Consider the following 18997-nt stretch of genomic DNA (forward strand, 5'->3'; position numbering starts at 1 on the left):
TACAGAGGGATGCCCTAATGGCATGGTGTGTGATAATGTCATTCACTCTGATTCAAGATGGCAGCCACATGAACATCTGAGGCACAAGGGCTAATTTCTGGAGTGCCTAAGCTATTTGAACCAAATTGGGCACAGTTGCAGTGATTGACACACATGGACACCTCAGTGGCATAGCTTGTGATGATGTCATCCACACCAATTGAAGATGGCGGACACATAAACTGTTGAGGTGCAAGTGGGCTAACTTGTCACCCATTTTACCAATTTGAACCAAATTTGCTGCAGCTGTAGGAACGCATAGGGGCACTCAACAGCGAAGATTGTGACAATGTCAACCACCTGAATTCAAGATAATGGACACGTAAACTTTGGAGGCGCAAGTGCACTAACTTGTGGACAGTCTAACCGATTTGAACCATATTTGCTACAGCTGAATGGACACATAGGAATGCCCCAATGGTATAGTTTGTGATGATGTCACCCACTCCAATCCAATATGGCGGATGCATAAACTTTTGAGGCACAAGTGCACTAACTTGAGGACTGTCTAACTGATTTGAATCAAATTTGGAACAGTTGTAGTGAATGACACACAGGGATACCTCAATGGTGCAGTTTGTAATGATGACATCCACCGCGATCTAAGATGGTGGACATATGAACATTTGAGGCGCAAGAGATCTAACTTGTGGACCTTGATTTGCACCAAATTTAGTCCAGATGTAGAGACAGTGAAAGGAAAGTAGGCTGATTAGTTCTTACTAGAAAAACTTGTTTGTACATGAATTCCGCTAAGTGATTCTTCTTGTGAAAGATAGCTTTGTAGTATTAAATGTTCTCCCTAAACTGCTTCCAATTGCTGGTTCTTTGACTAGAGTTCTGCAAGGTCAGAGTATAAAATCAGGAGTCACAGAAGATCAGTGGATAACTATCTATATTGAGTTTGTATTGAACCAATAAATGTTGGATAACGTTTGAACAGACTTTGTGGAGTTCTGTTCATCAATTTCACATAAATTATAAATATATATATTACCTTCATTACAAGATTTCTTTGAGAGTGTAAACAAGAACTATAGAATATTTTGCATTATATAAGTATCTCAGAGATGCATAAGATGGTAGAAGTAAATGATGAAGTGTACTTAAAATAATATGAACTTTGGAATATAATGCAACATTCATTTTTCTCAAAAATATTTCATATCTTGCAAGCTTTTAACCCTTGTTGCTGATGAATGTTCAAAACCCCTGTAGGCAGTATTTGTTGGAAGCCTAAAGAAGCTTTGGGCTACCTTGAGATTTTTATAATTAGGAGAAACATCTCTCAACCTTGGAGAGTTCTCAGTCTTTCCAGCAGGTCGCTGTGGACCAATAGCTGTGTCCAAAACAACAGACAGATGTCCCCCCACTTGTTAGCATCTAGTACAGTTTATCTGTGTCTTGAAGATACAGATGCTCTGCCTTTCCCCACCTCCTGCCAGTCAGTGATATGGTGGGGAAATGCAGAATATTGTGAAGCGAGGATGTGAGTAAGGTGACTAGATGTTACAATGGGGGAGAGGGGGGACTAGATGTGATTGCCAGTGAAAATGGCAGCCACATCTTTATTGTAATACCTAATTTGTTCTGTCACCCCAGATTTTGCTTCCTTGCTTGCTATTTACTATTCAATGCTTTATCAGAATGTCACATATACTATAAAAAATCATATATTGAAATTTGAATGAATTATGTAAATCCAGCAAAGCATTTGACTCTAAAGCATGCATATAGACAAAATATTAGTCCACTAGGATCCATAAGGTTGTTAAACATTTTATCCATGTAATAGACATAATTGATAAATTGGAGTTATAAATATATGAAATAAAGTCTAGCGGTATGAAGACCCAGATGTAAGTAGAAAGGTAGGCAGTTTAAATATCTCTCTGGCACAAATCTTGCTTTTCTTGCGTATGGCTAACAATTTGTCTCAGTGTTAAGCTACTAAAAATATAATTTTTTTAAAGTTTATACCTGGAGCTCTCCTGTTTGGCAATATGTTCTTTAAAATTATTTTTATACCTTTGCCCTAAACACAATTAACTGAAACTCAGTATATTTGATTTAACGTACTTCTTCATAAATGTGCTTAGAATCATGGCATTAATCTTCTATATGATAGCATTAGTTGTAAGTGCTTTTTTATGATAAACAAAATTAATATTTGCTGCAATATGCAACTGTCTTAATTCTAGCAACAGCTATTTGGGGCTGATCTTTTAAACAGGCTTCATTTCAAAACAGAATAAATTGCATTAGAACTACATTTCATTATTAAAATTAGTTTTCAATCCATTTGTTCTAATCCTAAATAGCAAATGTTTAACTAGTATTTCTTTAATACCACAAGGACAGCTTTTACATTCAAGCTTTTATTGAATTGAAGCCTACAATACTTCTGTTGGAAGTGTACACATTTTTATGAAACATAAGCCTCATGAAATGGCAAACAGAGCTTGTAAAAATGCTATCTCTGGTAAATATTCTTTCTTGGGTTATGACAGTGATGTTATGAAGTAGATAAAAAACTTTATTGTGTTTTCTTTGAGTCATTTCACAGTCCCACTTGGTAGATCACATGTGAGGTCACTGCAGGTCAGAATATGAGTGAATCAGTCGCATACTTGGAGTGCTTAAACAGCTTCCTCCTCCTTATGCTCCCAACACAGCGCATGTTGGACAAGGTTTACGAGAGAAGGGTAGGACACCTGCTGCACCAGTTCCTTCAGGCTGCCTTTTGAAGCAGCCTGGATGAAGCTTCTCAAATCCATTCATAGTCTGGAAACTGGATATGTTCAGGTTTGCTCTATGACCCCTTGTAAGTTATTTGTGCAAACCAGCTTCCATCTGCTTCTGAATCTTTTCACCTTTGTTCAGTGCAGATCTTTTTACCTGTGAACAAAACTCTTCAGTTCTGTAATAGTGCAGTGAATATTTTCATGGCAGCATGGCAAGTGACTATGGAACAATTTGTTTTATGGAATAGTCTCTATGTGATTAAATTTCAAGTACTCATTATGCTGTTGTTTGCACATGTCCAAAGGGCCTCAGAGTATGTAGAAAGAAACTCAGATGAATTCTGGTCTCTAGTGGTTTGTTAGATATTCATGGTTACAACTAAGGCTATGGTACAGACTAGTAAGAAAATCTATTTCAAAATATGCTGTAAGTGTTCAGGGATATTTTCTTCCATTGACAAACATGAATCAGGCTTAGCATGTAGAATATGACTCAGGATATTTAGCCTTTGTTCACTCCTCCTTACATTCCCCTCATTCTAGATAGGTGGTTAACAGCAGAATTTCCTGGTGTCCTCATGCCCTCAGTTGCTTGGAGCAAATCACTCTCTTTTAATCCACACTTCTTGGTTGAGTGTGAAGATAAATTCAGGTAGCCATCTGTACATTTCTTTGGGATCCCTGGAGAAAGCTCAGGATACAAATGAGTCAAATAAATAATAAGCACAGTGGAGAAATGCTTGACTAACAAGCAGAAGGTTGTTGGTTCGAATCCCCGCTGATATGTTCCCCAGACTATGGGAAACACCTATATCGGGCAGCAGCGATTTAGAAAGATTCTGAAAGGCATCATCTCATACTGCACGGGAAGAGGCAATGGTAAACCCCTCCTATATTCTACCAAAGAAAACCACATAGCTCTGTGGTCGCCAGGAGTTGACACTGACCTTTATAAAGGCATTCTACCATTTTATTGGAACCATACCACTGGAATGTGGAAACAGCCCAGGCTATTGACACGGTTGCTCCTAAATGCCCTCTTCGGTTTGTTGGATCCCATTCTGCTTCTTTGTTTTCTTAGGAGCTTAGGGCAATGAAACAACTTGGACGATGGCTTGAGTTATGCTGGAGGAAGAGTTGTGATGAACCTATTTTCTGAATTACTCCATGGTGGTGCGGGCGCTTATGAAGAAACTGTTTCTCTCCACCTCCACTGCATCTGCTCAGTGTAGACCAGTGGAACTTTCTTGTGTAGCGAAGTTATTGCTTCACACTTTCCTCTGTGCAATGGGGGAGGAACCATCTACAGTCCACTGTGACTAGTTTGCATGTCACTTTGCAGATTCAGTCGCATGTTACTTTGCAGATTCAGTCGCATCTGTGTCGATTTGGACTGCAGGATTTTGGCAGTTCTGGTAGATGTGCTTCTGGTTCCATCTGGTCCTATTGTTGACCTACTTTCCAGTAGGCTTATGAGATCACCTGGCATTCCGTGAGTGTGTCTGTTCATGTGTGGGCCCCACCCCCACCATCAACTTTGCAATGCCTAGACCAATATGAACCAAAATAATATGCTACTGCTGTAGGGACACTTAAGTAAAAGGTGCTGTCGAGTCGTGTCAACTCCTGGTCACCACAGAGCCCTGTGACTTTGTTTGGTAGAATACAAGAGGGGTTTACCATTGCCACCTCCCACATAATATGAGGTGATGCCTTTCAGCATCTTCCTATATTGCTGCTGCTCAATATAGGTGTTTCCCATAGTCTGGGACAGACATCTCAATGGTGTAGTTGGTGATGATATCATCCACCCCAATTCAAGATGGCGGATGCGTAAACATATGACTTGTGAACCGCCTAAGTAATTGGAACCAAGTTTGCTTCAGCTGTAGGAACACATAGGGAAACCTCAGTGGCATCGTTTGTGATGATGCCATCAACTATGACTGCCATGAATCAAGATGGCAGTCATGTAAACATTTTAGGTGCAAGTGAGCTAACTTGTGGACTGTCTAACGGGTTGCTGTGAATGTGTTGACCCAGTGTCTGGAGGCTGTAAGGGTTTGGAAAGGCCAAAACAAGCTCAGGCTTAATCCCTCCAAGATAGAGTTGCTCTTGTTCAGTTTTCAATCTGGCCATGTTCTGGTTTCGAGTGTTTCCCTTGATGGGGTCGCACTCCCTTTGAAAGAGCAGGCTCTCGATTTGGGTGTCATCCTGGACTCACTGCTCCTGCTGGAACAGAAGCTGTGGCCAGGTGAGCCTTTGCCCAGCTTCATCTGGTGTGCCAACTGCGGTGTTACCTTTACTGACAGAGAAAGGTCTTCTGGAGAAGAGAGCTGGTCTTGTGGTAGCAAGCATGACTTTTCCCCATAGCTAAGCAGGGTCTGCCCTGGTTGCATCTGAATGGGAGACTTGATGTGTGAGCACTGTAAGATATTCCCCTCAGGGGATGAAGCCACTCTGGGAAGAGCAGAAGGTTTCAAGTTCCCTCCCTGGCTTCTCCAAGACAGGGCTGAGAGAGATTCCTGCCTGCAACCTTGGGGAAGGCGCTGCCAGTCTGTGAAGACAATACTGAGCTAGATAGACCAATGGTCTGACTCAGTATATGGCAGTTTCCTATGTTCCTATGACAGGCCCTGGCAACCAGAACTCATGCCCTCATCACCTCTTGGTTGGACTGTTGCAATGCACTCTACCTGTGGTTGCATTTGAAGACGACTCGGAAGCTTCAGCTGGTCCAAAATGCTGCAGCCCAGCTGCTTTTGGGCAGCAGAAAATATGATCATGTTTCATCTTTGCTGAGGTCACTGCATTGGCTGCCAGTTTGCTTCTGGGTCCAATTCAAGGTGCTGGTTATCTCCTATAAAACCCTTCAGGGTTTGATGCCTGTGTACCTTCAGGACCACCTCTCCTGTCCAACTTCGACCCACCCTGTGAGGTCATCTCAGGAGGGCCTTCTCAGAGTTCCAGGCCCAGGGGAGATACGTGGGCCCCAGGCTCATGGGAGGGCCTTCTCTGTTGCAGCCCCTCCTTATGGAACACTTTGCCTCCTGAGATTCGTAATGCCCTCTCCCTCTGTCCTTTAAGAAGCTCCTGAAAACCTATCCATTTTGCCATGCTTTTAGTTTTTAATGTGTGTGTGTGGTGGGGTTCTTTTTCTTTTTTCCTTTCCTTTCCTTTCATTCCCCCCCCCCTTCTTCTCTTGTCTTTGTTGTTGTTGTTTTAATTTATGTAAACCGCCTCGAGTCTAAGGAAGTCAGGTGGTCAATAAATTTGCTAAATAAATAAATATATTTGGTGCAGTTGTAGTGAGTGACACACAGGGACACCTCAGTGGTGTAGTTGTAATGATGTCATCCACCCCGATTCAAGATGGCAGATGTGTGAATGCTTGAGGCGCTAGAAGGCTACCTTGTGACCGCCTAATTTAAACCAGATTTGCAACAGTTGTAGTGAATGACACACAGGGACACCTCAACAGTATGGTTTGTGATAATGTCATCCACCTCAATTCAAGATGGCAGGCACATGAATATTTGAGGTACAATTGGGCTAACTTGTGAACCACCTAACTGACTTGGACCAAATTTGCTACAGTTGTAGGGACACATAGGGATGGCTTAAGGTGGACTGCCTAACTATTTGGAACCAAATTTGGCACAGTTATAGTGAGTGACACACAAGAACACCTCAACAGCATTGTTTGTAATGATGTCATCCACCCTGATTCAAGATGGCAGACAAATGAACATTTGACGTACAAGTGGGAACTGATATGGACCAAATTTGGTACAGTTGTAGGGACACATAGGGACACCTCGAATCCATAGTTTGTGATGATGTCATCCACCACAATTCAAGATGGCATACACATGAATGTTTGAGGTGCAAATGGGCTAACTTGTGAACTGTCTAACCAATTCGGAACAAATTTAGTCCTGATGTAGAGATAGTGAAAGAAAGGTAGGCAGATTAGTTCTTACTAGAACAACTCGTGTTGGATTCTTTTCAGATGGCGCAGCCTGGGGATATGGACAAGAGCCTGGGCAGTGTGCAGGAAACATCATGCGCTCCAGACCCTTGGCTTTCATGGCTAATAAAATCCGCCAGGCTGGGTGGCAGGTGGCTGGAGACTATAATAAATGTTTCATTAATAGAGGGTACCATCATGCCTCAAGCAGGCAGTGGTGAGACCACTATTTAAAAAGCCCTCTCTTGATCCCCCAACCTGAGCAATTGCAGACCTGTTTGTAACCTCCTCTTTTGGGGCAAGATGATAGAATATGTAGTGGCATCTCGCCTACAGAGGGCCTTGGATGATATGGATTATATAGATCCCTTTCAGTCTGGCTTCCATCCTGGATATGGCATTGAAACTGCCTTGGTCACCCTAGTGAATAACCTATGCCAGGAGCTTGATGGGGGAGTGCATCCTTGTTGGTTCTGCTGGACCTCTCAATGGCATTCGATACCATTGACCATAATATCCTTCTGGACCACCTCTTGTGTATGGCGATTGGAGGCACTGCTTTGGAGTGGCTTCGGTCCTTCCTTGGGTAGTGCTGGGGTACTACTGCTTGGCTCCTTGGCCATTGATTGTGGGCTCCTGCAGGGTTCAATTTTGCCCCCCATGCTGTTCAACATCTACAAGAAACCACTAGTAGAGGTCATCCAGGGACTTGTCAGCAGTATGCAGATGACACTCAACTCTATCTCTCCTTATCACCTGATCCTAGGGAGGCAGTGGATGACCTGAATCAGAGGCTGGAGGCTGCGATGAGCTGGATGTGGCCTAGTAAACTGAGATTGAATCCAGACAAGACAGAGGTGCTGTAGGTCAGTGGCAGAGCCAACTGGGATGAGTGTATTTGACCAAATTCTGGATGTTGGTTGCACTCCCCTTGAAAGAGCAAATGTGCAACTTGGGAGTACTGCTATACCTGGCTCTGCTTTTGGATGCTCAGGTGGAGGCAGTGGCCAGAGGTGCTTTTGCACAGTTTTGGCTAGTGCACCAGCTTCATCCCTTTTTCAAGAAGGCAGATCTGACCTCATGTCATGTCATGTCATGGCTGGATTACTGTAACACACTCTACATGGATCTGCCATTGAAGAATATTGCAGCTAGTGCAAAATGTTAGGATTTTATCCAAAGTTGCTTGCTGGGTTCATATTATACTGATTCTGAAAGAACTGCACTGGCTACCAGTGTGTGTCCAGGTCCAATTCAAAGTGCTGGTTTTGCCCTTTAAAGCCCTTAACTATTTGGGCCCTGGATAGCTGAAGGGCTGCCTTCTCCCAAGGGTTTCTGTCCACTTGACAAGATCATTGGAGGGGGCTCTGCTCCGTGTGCCAACAGTGAGAGAGCCTCGGCTGTGGCTCATGGGACAGGGCCTTCTCAGTCCTTCTCCTAGACTTTCAAATGCTCTCCTGGCTGGCATCCATTCTTCAGCCTCCATCACAGTTTTTAGAAAACAAGTAAAATCATGGCTCTTCACCCTGACTTTTATTAATGTGTTTACTAAGAGAGCGAGCGAGAGAGTTGCGGGGGGCGAGAGCGAGCGAGAGAGTTGCGGGGGGCGAGAGCGAGCGAGAGAGTTGCGGGGGGCGAGAGCGAGTGAGAGAGTTGCGGGGGGCGAGAGCGTTGGGGGGTGGCGAGAGTTGTGGGGGTGACGAGAGCAAGCAAAAGAGTTGTGGGGTGTGGCGAGAGCAAGCGGGAGAGTTGTGGGGGGGAGGGATGCCACAGGCTCAGTGCACGAACGCACAGATGCTCTGTGCAGGGTTGGCTAGCAATTTATTATTAAGTTCCGGTATCAGAGTCCTTGCCAAATTAAGTTCTAAATTAGCACAGAAAGAAACAGGTGACACCATGGCCCTGTTGTAATGGAATCTGGGGACACAGTACTTGTGTGCAGCATTCCTGAGAGTGGGCCCACAAGCAGCATCCCCAAACTGACATGGTCTGAAATCGCTCCCTCTCCACAGTTACTGCAGGGTTTGCAGAGAGTGCAAAGGTGGAGCTTACAGGTGCACTTTTAGAGATGCTGCATGTGATGCATCATCCCCAGATTCCATAACAACTGATGAAGACTCATGAGGCATTGATATAAAAAAAATTGTAAACAATAACTTTGATAAGATATATATCTAGATGTGAAGGTAGATACACTAAATCTGAACTTAGGGGGGGAAATCCTTTTTTAACCTATGGAAGCATGTAGCAAACAAGTACTGTAAAGAATTTCATTTATATGGGCAGCACACCCTTTACAGTGAAAGACTCTAGATTATTCAACTACTCTGAATTAACGAGATGTTCCAAAGCTCAGGGCACATTTACTGAAGTACTTCATTATAATGTAAGTTGTCTATGAAACTTACAACTTGGAAAACCTCTCACCCTCCACTGAACATTGTAGAACTGGAAAAGATACAGAAAAGGGCAACCAAGATGATCAGGGGCCTAGAGCACCTTCTTTATGAGGCAAGGCTACAACACCTGGGGCTATTTAGTTTTGAAAAAGGACTGTGGAGAGACATGATAGAGGTCTATAAAATCATGCATGGTGTGGAGAAAGTGGATAGAGAGAAATTCTTCTCCCTTTCACATAACACTAGAACCAGGGGTCATCCCATGAAATTGATAGCCAGGAAATCTAGAACCAACAAACGGAAGTACTTTTTCACACAATGCATAATCAACTTGTAGAGTTCTCTGCCACAAGATGTGGTGACAGCCAACAACCTGGATGGCTTTAAGAGGGGTTTGGATAACTTCATGGAGGAGAGGTCTATCAATGGCTACTAGTCGGAGGGCTATAGGCCACCTCCAGCCTCAAAGGCAGGATGCCTCTGAGTTCTAGTTGCAGGGGAGTAACAGCAGGAGAGAGGGCATGCCCTCAACTCCTGCCTGTAGGCCTCCAGTGGCATCCGGTGGGCCACTGTGTGAAACAGGATGTTGGACTAGATGGGCCTTGGGCCTGAGCCAGCAGGGCTGGTCTTATGTTCTTAACACTCTGTTACTGGCAAGCAAATTACACGTTGTGACATCAGATCAGCCAAAAAGTATCAAAAAGGGAGGGACAGCCAAAGACATTAGAGATCAAGGAAGAGCTTGCAAGAATGATGAGATCAGAAGACGAACAATACATTTTACAGACTAAAATTCATGTCACTAGTTTATGGCCACTGCTTCTTTAAAAAAAATACTCTAGGAGCTGGTACAGTTTTGCCCCCTTGTGTGGCCATGCCCCTGTGTGCTTACACGGCTACAGCCCTTTACTTGGCCATGCCCTTGTGTGCTTGTGTGGCTAGGCCCCCTTGCATGGCTGTGCAGGGGTGTGTCGCACGGAGCTTAGAAACTCACCTGGGATCAAAGCGGCATGGAGGGCTTTGCCTTCATTCCTTCAGGGAATGAAGGCAAAGACCTCCCCACCACTGTGATCGTGCCCACACTCTGAAAGCACCCAGTGCAGTGCCTGGAAGGAACTCATTCCCTGCAAGGAATGAAGGCAAAGTCCTCCCCGCTAATGTGCTCCCCCGTGGGAAGTGTGTTCCCAGGCATCGCACTGGGTGCTTTTGGATCTTGGACATGCCCCTTGTGCATGCGATGCAAAGGGGTGTCGCTAAGCTCTGGAAGTGCCTGATGCAGTGCCCAGAAACTTACTCCCTGCTGGGGACTGCCAAGGCAGGGAAGGCTTTGCCTTTGTTCCTCTGTGATCCCTGGTGGGGAGTGAGCTTCTGAGTGCCATGCCATGCCCCCTTGAATGGCCTTGCAAGGAGGTGTAGCCACGCAATCATGCAAGGTGTGCTTTATAGCAATATAGTGATTACTACAATTTAATCTATTCCCTAGAAGGATGGGTAGGGACTACTGTATTGTCACTGGCAGACACGTTTAAGAAGAACAGATTGAATGGAACTGTTAATAGTTATATGATTTTTATGATACCTATTTAGTTCTGCAGAACTATACTGCTATCAGTCTTTACCAGAAGTTTTTAACTGATTTGTTAGCGAACAGATAGAGGCAAACCCAGCAATAAAATAATTACTTCAATTATAAATATTTTCAGTAAGAATAATATTTATTAAATAACAAGGTGGGCAGCTACACTATGATTTAGTATTGCTATTGTTAGGTTGTTCATGTGTTTAGTTACCAATTTTCCACCATACTCAGCTCTGGATGTTATCATGAAGTTATATTGCATCCATTTATGAGAAATAGGTAGGTTTCTTAGCAAGGAAATTGGGCTCCTGTAGAAACAAAAGAACATTAACCTTTCATTCCAAACTGAAATTGTAATTAAAAATAAAATGGAGCTTATTATATTAGGACTACTATTAACCCTAGCTGCTGTATCTCTGCACTGTTCTGGCAAACTATGTAGAATAATACTTCCAAAAATAGTCAGGTGCCGGAAAATCATTAGTGAAGAAAATATTGAAGTGATTCTGTATCCCACTTTCCATTGTAAAATATTTTGATATGATTCCAGAATGTGTTAAAGCATCATTTTTATGATAATATAAAGTAAAGGTGTGCATACAGTATCTAAGATATACATGTTTCCCAACTATTATTTCATGCTCCTTTTAATATAGTTGTCTAAAGATATTTAAACAGGATACCATATTTGTATGTGGTTTTAAACACCGTTGGTGTGTTTATTAGAGCCAGTGCAAGTCCTTTTAGAGCTTGCTTGCCTGCAAAAGTAACCATTAATGTGAGTGGCAGGGCTGTTAAGGACAGCCCTGGTGAGTGGTCTGCTCACATGAGCAGTATAACATCAGCAGAAGCAATGTCTGGGGATATCTTACCTCTGTCTTTATGATTAGAAAATTCACATTTTTCTAATCACAGAAGAGGAAGTATCATGCCACAGAAATCTGATCTCAACATAATTCATGCAACTAGACCGGTTGTGCGAGCAGTTATTTGCTGGGTAAGATTTAAACCAATCTGAGAAATCAAGATCATGCAGACAATTACCAAATCCACAAGACACAATAGTTCCTTTACTCATGCACCAGTTTAATATAAAATTGTCAAAATATATTTTTCTATCAGCCACTACCAGGAGGAGGTAGTCGGGGGGTCCTGAAAACCAAATTTAGCCTGATAGGTAGCATATTGAAGTCCAGGACCCCAAAGGAAGCATTTGCAGAAATGCTACATGTTTCACGCGCAGGTTCAGCAAGGCAGGCAGAGCTGAGGGGTCTCAATGTGTGGATGAAACATCGGTGCCAGGAGGAGGGATTTAGATTTGTTCGGCTCTGGGATATATTTTGGGCACGCAAAACCTGTACAAAAGGGATGGGATACACTTGAACCAAGATGGAATCAGACTGCTGGTGCTTAAAATCAAAAAGGTTGCAGAGCAGCTTTTAAAATGATGCCTGGGGAATCGCCAACAGGAGCTGGACAGTATCTGGTTTGGCAAATGCCATCCTTTAAAGTGTGAGGGTGCAAAGGAGTCAAATAAAACAGAAGGGGACAGAGCAGAATCACATAAAGAACAGACTGAAGGCTGTGCCAGCTGGTCAAAGAGTCAAAAGAAAGATAGCATACACCAGGTGAGAGATTCAGCATATAGGTGCTTATATGCCAATGCCAGAAGCCTCCAAGCAAAGATCATAAATGTAATGATAAACATTAATTCAGGTAATTTGAATTCAACTTCATTTGAATTCAAATGTCCATTCTCTAAATGGACATTTTAGAGTACATTTAGAAAACCAAGCTATGGAAACTATTTCAAACTATTAACTATGAAATCAGTTCAAATATTAGCATTTTAATACTGGGATTAAAGAATCATTACCTGTTCTTGATGGGTTTTTGTGTGGGTTGTCTTTTTCAGTGTACTACTATTAATGCTTTGTGAGATAATCGGTTAAAAGGGTGTCATTGACTACATATGATTAGTCCTGACAGGCTTAGCTTTTTGTCACTCAATAGCAGCTGGATTTCCTCTCGCTCCCCCGATTGGGACCATGGTGGGGAGCAGGGGAGCATTAACCCTACCTTTTCTACAATCCTGATTCATAGGATGGCCTGAAATGGCTGATTTTTTCCCTGGTGGGTGGGGGGAAGTTTCCATTGATACCATGTCAAACACCAGTTGGATCAGAGGCACCAGGACGATAGGGAGGGGTGTGTGTGTGTGTGTGTGTGCGCGCGCATAGGATTAAAGCTCGCTCCCCACCAGTCATGGCTCTGATCTGTGGGAGTCCCCAAACCATCTGCTAGTGATTAAAGAAAAACTAAAGCCATCAGTGCTAATACCACCTTCAGTGTCATATGTGGTTCGGTTCTTCACATTTAGCTTTGATAGTGTAGGCCTGCAGTTCCCTGTGCAATGGTAATAAGAATTGGAGATCTGCAATAGTATTGGTTAGTGATTTGGATTTACTAGATTGTTTTTCTGGGTTTCATCAGGTTGGTCCACTAACCCCTGGCATACACTTTTTGGTGTCATTTGTGTCATCTAGCCAAGGGTATTTATAGCCTGGTACCTGTTTCAGATCAAGATGGATCCAGTACTCTCTTTGTAACAGTTGCATCTCCAAATCTGCTGTTGATTTCCAACTGTTTCTGAAATTTCACAGCAGCCCTACTAATAGCTTAATACCCAGTCTTTTACATAATGGGAGATGTCCTCTGTTCACCCAAGAATTCTGAAACGTAGTTAAGCCACTGACTATAGCTGATATTTTCCTAATCATAATAGCCTGAATTGAGTGCAATCATAATGGTTGTCATGAAAACCACAGGAAAACATTCACTGTAAAACTTTTGTCCTAAAATAGCATGCTATGCAATTTGTTTGATACATCTGTCTCTTTGATTATCACTGAAGTCTTATATACTTAGGAGAAAATCATGCATGGTGTGGAGAAAGTGGATAGAAAGAAGTGTTTTATCCCTCCAACAGCACTAGAACCATAGGTTGCCTACTGAAACTGATTAAATAGTGGACAACATCAAACAGATATTTACTTTGTCTCCCAGGAGATAGAAGAACATTCAGATGCAATCAAAACAGCTATAAGCTCTTCCATGTATCTTTACACCCTTTGTTTCTAGGAAAGTGTTGTTGACTTTTCCCTGAAAGGACTACCCGTATTTGTCACTGTCAGGCAAAGTATTTCTTTATTCCTTGTACTGACATATTTTCAGAGACTTTTACTTCTGTAATCTAATGTTGGAATGTCCATTGCCATCTGTCTTGCATATGTACAGAGTGGGAGAGCCTGATCAGTTGCTACAGAAGCAAAAATGCTTAGATCAAACCATCACAAGTCAAGAACACTCGAAAACATTTTTCTTTATACTGTTTCCGGGCCAGATCACATGTTCTGTTAAGCACATAGTTTGTGCTTGTGTTTTCCCTTTTAAATAGTTATAAGGATATCTGAAGAGCCTTGCTGGATCAGGCCCAAGGCCTACCTAGTCCAGCATCCTCTTCCCCACAATAGTCCACCAGATGCCTCAGGGAAGCCCACAAGCAGGAGATGAAGGCAGACCCCCCTCTCCCACCGTGACTCCCCTGCAACTGGTACTTAGAACTCTCCTGCATAGGAGGAAACTAATCAATGGGGTGGGGGAGAGATTTAAAGCTTTCCCATCATTCTGCAGTCATGACAAAAATATCGTTGTTGGTTTCAACACCCTTAACATATGCTGCTAGGGTTTTCGTTAGAAAACTAATACAACCAGTTTCCTTATATTCCAAAGCAGTATTTTTCCATGATGCTGACATAAATATGAATGTGACAGAAACGTTCATGATCCTATAGTGTCTGGTAGTCAAGCTGATCATTTCACAATAAGTGTTTAAATGACTTGCTGTTTTTCAGGAATCTCTTTGCCCGCAAAAAGCAAGCTGGATATTCCAGTACTGTTTGCACCTCACACCATGAAACTGTATGAAACTGTGCTGGTTTTGAAAGTTGAGAAAATGGGTGGTGAAATTTGGCCTTCTGATGATACCATTGAACAACCACTACCAAGCAGGTAAATAATTTAATCATTGAACAGAGAAAACTGGTTACTTCCATTTATTTGAAGTTGAAATGATTGTATATGTTGAGCTTGTTTCTTATCATTTTAGAAAGGTTTTTAGATAGAGCATTTAAAGACTACTTTAAAATGGTGCCTTTAGTAGATTGGTGAATACAGAATCTTTGACTTTTTCATTCTTTTCAGATCTAGAGAACTTGTGCATTATTGTACATAAGCTTATCATTATTAAATTGTAGAGTTGTGATATAAACAGTAGTTTGCTCCATTACAACTATCATAACATTCTGCCTTAGAAAAGTGGGCTAAGGGGAGCTATTCGATTCTCTCATGTTTACTAGGTATTCTTAGGTTTGCTTAGGAACTCAGCCAGTCAGTCTTACTTTATTTTTTAGTTATAGGGTATCACACAAATCTGAGTGACAGCATCTCAACTACGTTAGTTACAATTAAGTCCCAATACAATTAATGGAACATTAGTCATGACCAACTTGCCTTATTGATTTGAGCAGTGTTCAGTCATGACTGTCTAGTCTGCATGCTGCCTGGTATAATCTAAAACCAAACTGAAGATCAGTTATAATTTGCCAATATTACATGGACTAAATGTTTAAATTGTGTGATGATGACATAAAATCAACATAAAATGGTATTACCAAACAAAACAAAATTGTTGTTCTTGCACTATCCGTATACATGGCACTTTACAACAGATGGCAGCTCCCTGCTCTGAGGGGCTCAAAATCTAATAACAGACACAAGGAGAACAACAAAAGAAGGAAAAGCAAGTGGAATCAGGGTATACTGGGGAATAATATGCTATTGTTTTGTTATACATCCTTTATCTTAGTTGCAGTAGGGTATGAGAATTCAGAAATTGTATAGAAATGCTTACCTTTTGGATCTGAAATTAAAAAATGGGTTTTAAGGAAGAATCTAAATAAAGTAGGAGAGGAGGCATCTGGGAAGATGTTCCAGACACAATGGACAACAAGGGGGAAAGAGCTGAATTGTTGGAGGTCACAGGAGACCTTGGAACAGCTGAAAATGATGGAGTAGGAGGAGCAAAGTGTAAATGATATGAGAGTCGAAAGAAAAGAAGGGACAAAACCATGGATGGTTTTGAAGGTAGGGACAAGGAGCTTATGGCAGATTTGTGAGCATTATTGATATCTGATAATAAGGAAAATCTTTTATTATATATTAGCCTTATGTATTAAGTTCTCTTCAGATGGTAGAAAAGATCAGACTTTACTGTTAGGTAGGCTTTCGTGCTACGTTGGGTCCAGCATGAAAAGTCATCGCATGAAATCAATGAGAGGAAACCCTGCTGAAAGCCACATAGTAGGGGATAGATCTCCATTTCACTGTTTTCTACAGCTGGGTTTTGTTTTTGTTTTGTTTTGTTTTTAGTTGATAAATATTTGGAGTACAGAAAATATCTGTGATTGCAGAAGCCGCTGACAGTCTGTGTAGACAATACTGAGCTAGATGGACCAATGGTCTGACTCAGTATAAGGCAGCTTCCTATGTAAAGTGATGCAACAGTTCACAGAAGCCACTGTCCTGCAGGAAGGTGAATGTTCTTGGCCACTCTTAATAATACCAAAATTCATCCCTTAGCAATATTTAAAACTTCTTTATATCCTCTATTCACAATACAAATGTTAGCAATCACCCCCTGGCTGATCTCTGGAATTTAGAGATTGACTAGAAGGTTGACACAATTGCTCCTAGATGACCTCTTCTATACTGAAGAGCCATGTTGGCGTCATGGTTTCCGGAGGAGCTGGTAGGAATGAAATTATTTGATGACGACTACAGGACAACTAGTGGAAAATGTGAGACAAATCCAAATGAACATGGGCTAGAGCCCGTATTAGGGCCTACTCCTTTGTGGTGATGGCAGCAAAGAAAGCTTACTTCACCATCACCATTGCAGTCACACAGGGTCATTCGGCAGAGCTTTCCTGAGTGTTGAGAGGCTTTTTACAATCTGGCCCACAGGGGGAATTGTGGGACCTTTCATTGGCCTGCTGTGATCTGTTTGCTAAACAAAGGCAAAATCATTTGTAAGTTCTGTACTTCTGATTTGGACACCATATTTACAATAGAATCAGTGCAGGACATCAGCATACCTCCAATTAAGTTGGCATGGATATCCTCCAGGCTGAGGACACAAGCAAGATATTTAGAGAAATAATATCAACTACTATATTTCTGTGCTTGGCCTTTGCCTATCTTGTCTGATTAGAACTTCCAAAACAAGTCTGATATTGTGGGACATGGAGGTAGTTAGTGCTTTTTGTATAGAGAATGTGGTCCCTTCAGCCATAAAAGTGGCTCTAGTGTCGCCCCTTTGGGGGGGGGGATTTATTCCCTGGTGTTTTGAATAACACATCCTGTGTCAAACATGCATTCCTTGAACAAGGTGCTTGAGCATGTCATGTCGATTCAGCTCTAGCTGTTTAGATGTATTCTAGTCTGGTTTGCTATGCAGTTTTGGAACTGAAACCACCTTGATTATCCTGCTGAATGGCCCGCACTGGTAGATGGATAGGAGTATGGCCCTGTTGGTTCTCCTGGTCCTCTCAGTGGCATTTGATACGATCAGCCATGGTATTCTTCTGAGTCTTCTTCTTATTGGGATGAAGCTGAGTGGCACTGTGTTGCAATGGCTGCAGTCATCCCTGGAGGGTCAGTGTCAGAAGATAGTGCTGGGAGAATGCCATTCCATGCTGTGGCTTTTGGCTTGAGGGTTGCCAGAAGGGTCCATCTTTAACAAGTATATGAAAAAGCTGGAAAGTTTGGTCAGAAATGCTACCAGTATGTTAAAGACTCTAGCTCTCATTTCCATCTTTTGATCCCAGGCAGGCAGGCAGTGGAAACTGTGAATTAGAGTTTCCTGTCTGTACAGGATTAATGGGCATAAAGAATCCGAGACTTGATCCAGACAGGACAGAAGAGTTGTTCTGCTGATTTGGATGGTTCCACTGGTTCTGGATGGATATGTGCTTCACTGAAGGAATAAGTGTACAGATTGAGTATGGATTGAGCTACCGTATCTGACACTGCTCTTGAATAGTTGGGTGGCGGCAGCCAGGAATGCTTCTAACTAGTTTTGTCTGGTTTGCCAATTGTGACCATGCCTTAAAAAAATCGTATTTGTCCTTTTTCATTTCCTAGTTATATCTAGGTTCGATTACTGTAATGCTCTCTATGTGAGGCTGCCCTTGAAGATGTCCCAGAAACTTTAATTAGTACAAGATACAATGCCAGGTTTTTGACTTGGGCCCAATCTTATACCACCTTCAATGGTTACCTATTTGCTTCTGGACTCAATTCAACGTCCTGGTGTTAACCTTTTTAGACTATAGTAGCCTAGCTCCTGACCTTAAGAACAGTCTTCTTCCTTAGGAACCTGCCTGTGCTTTAAGATTGGCTTCTGAAGCCCCCCCGATCTGTGTCCTGTTGCCATTGGCAATAAGGTGGGTAGGCATGGGAGACAGGAACATTTCCATAATGGTGCCAACTTTCTGGAATGCCTTTTCTAGGAAGATCTGTTAGTCTTCCTCCTCTTTTCTCACATTTGGGTGGGCATTTAAAATGAATATTTAAGGAGGGTTTTACTACATTGGAAGTGTTTAGTGAGCCTGTGATGAGTTTTGTAATCTGTATTTTTAAAAATTATTTTTAATTGTGATTTTGGTGATTTTGATGTTTTACGTGTTGTTGTTTTTAATCTTGTTAGCAGCTTTGAATATAATTCTCTATAGAAAAGTGAGAGAGAAATGTATTTAATAAAATAATAAATGATTGCAGGAAAAAAGCAATGAAGAATAAAAAGAGTGCTGACTAATAAGAATTTGTGCTGAGAATGTCTTAGGACACTTTTGAGTCCAGTTCAAATTGTAATTAATCCAGTTCAAATTGTAATTATCATAGTTCTGTAGGATTCTTGCCTTTGTCCATGTGCCAGTGGTTCTGTTAAATATGTCCCTCATTACCTCTTTCACTGCACCATTTCCTCAGCAGTTCATTGAAACTTTATACTCCGTTTTGGAGGAGAAAGCCTGATCTACGAAAAGATCAGGAGAAAGCCTGGTCTATAGAAAGTCTTATCTACAGAAAATAGACCTTCTAATGGCCTCTCATGGTAGGGCAACTCTGCTCAGGGTTGCAGCTTTGC

At 42.1% G+C, this 18997-nt stretch overlaps 1 protein-coding gene across 3 annotated transcripts in view; it reads left to right on the top strand.

The window, feature by feature from the left end:
* CFAP47 (cilia and flagella associated protein 47) overlaps positions 1-18997 on the top strand; it is a 503999-nt gene that overhangs the window by 422372 nt on the left and 62630 nt on the right. For all 3 annotated transcript variants that reach the window (XM_053311021.1, XM_053311022.1, XM_053311023.1), the window contains one exon: positions 14646-14802. In XM_053311021.1, coding sequence (XP_053166996.1) covers positions 14646-14802 — 157 coding nt within the window. The remainder of the gene's footprint in view (positions 1-14645; positions 14803-18997) is intronic.

The sequence above is a fragment of the Hemicordylus capensis genome, chromosome 3, assembly GCF_027244095.1.
Source record: "Hemicordylus capensis ecotype Gifberg chromosome 3, rHemCap1.1.pri, whole genome shotgun sequence".
Taxonomy (NCBI): domain Eukaryota; kingdom Metazoa; phylum Chordata; class Lepidosauria; order Squamata; family Cordylidae; genus Hemicordylus; species Hemicordylus capensis.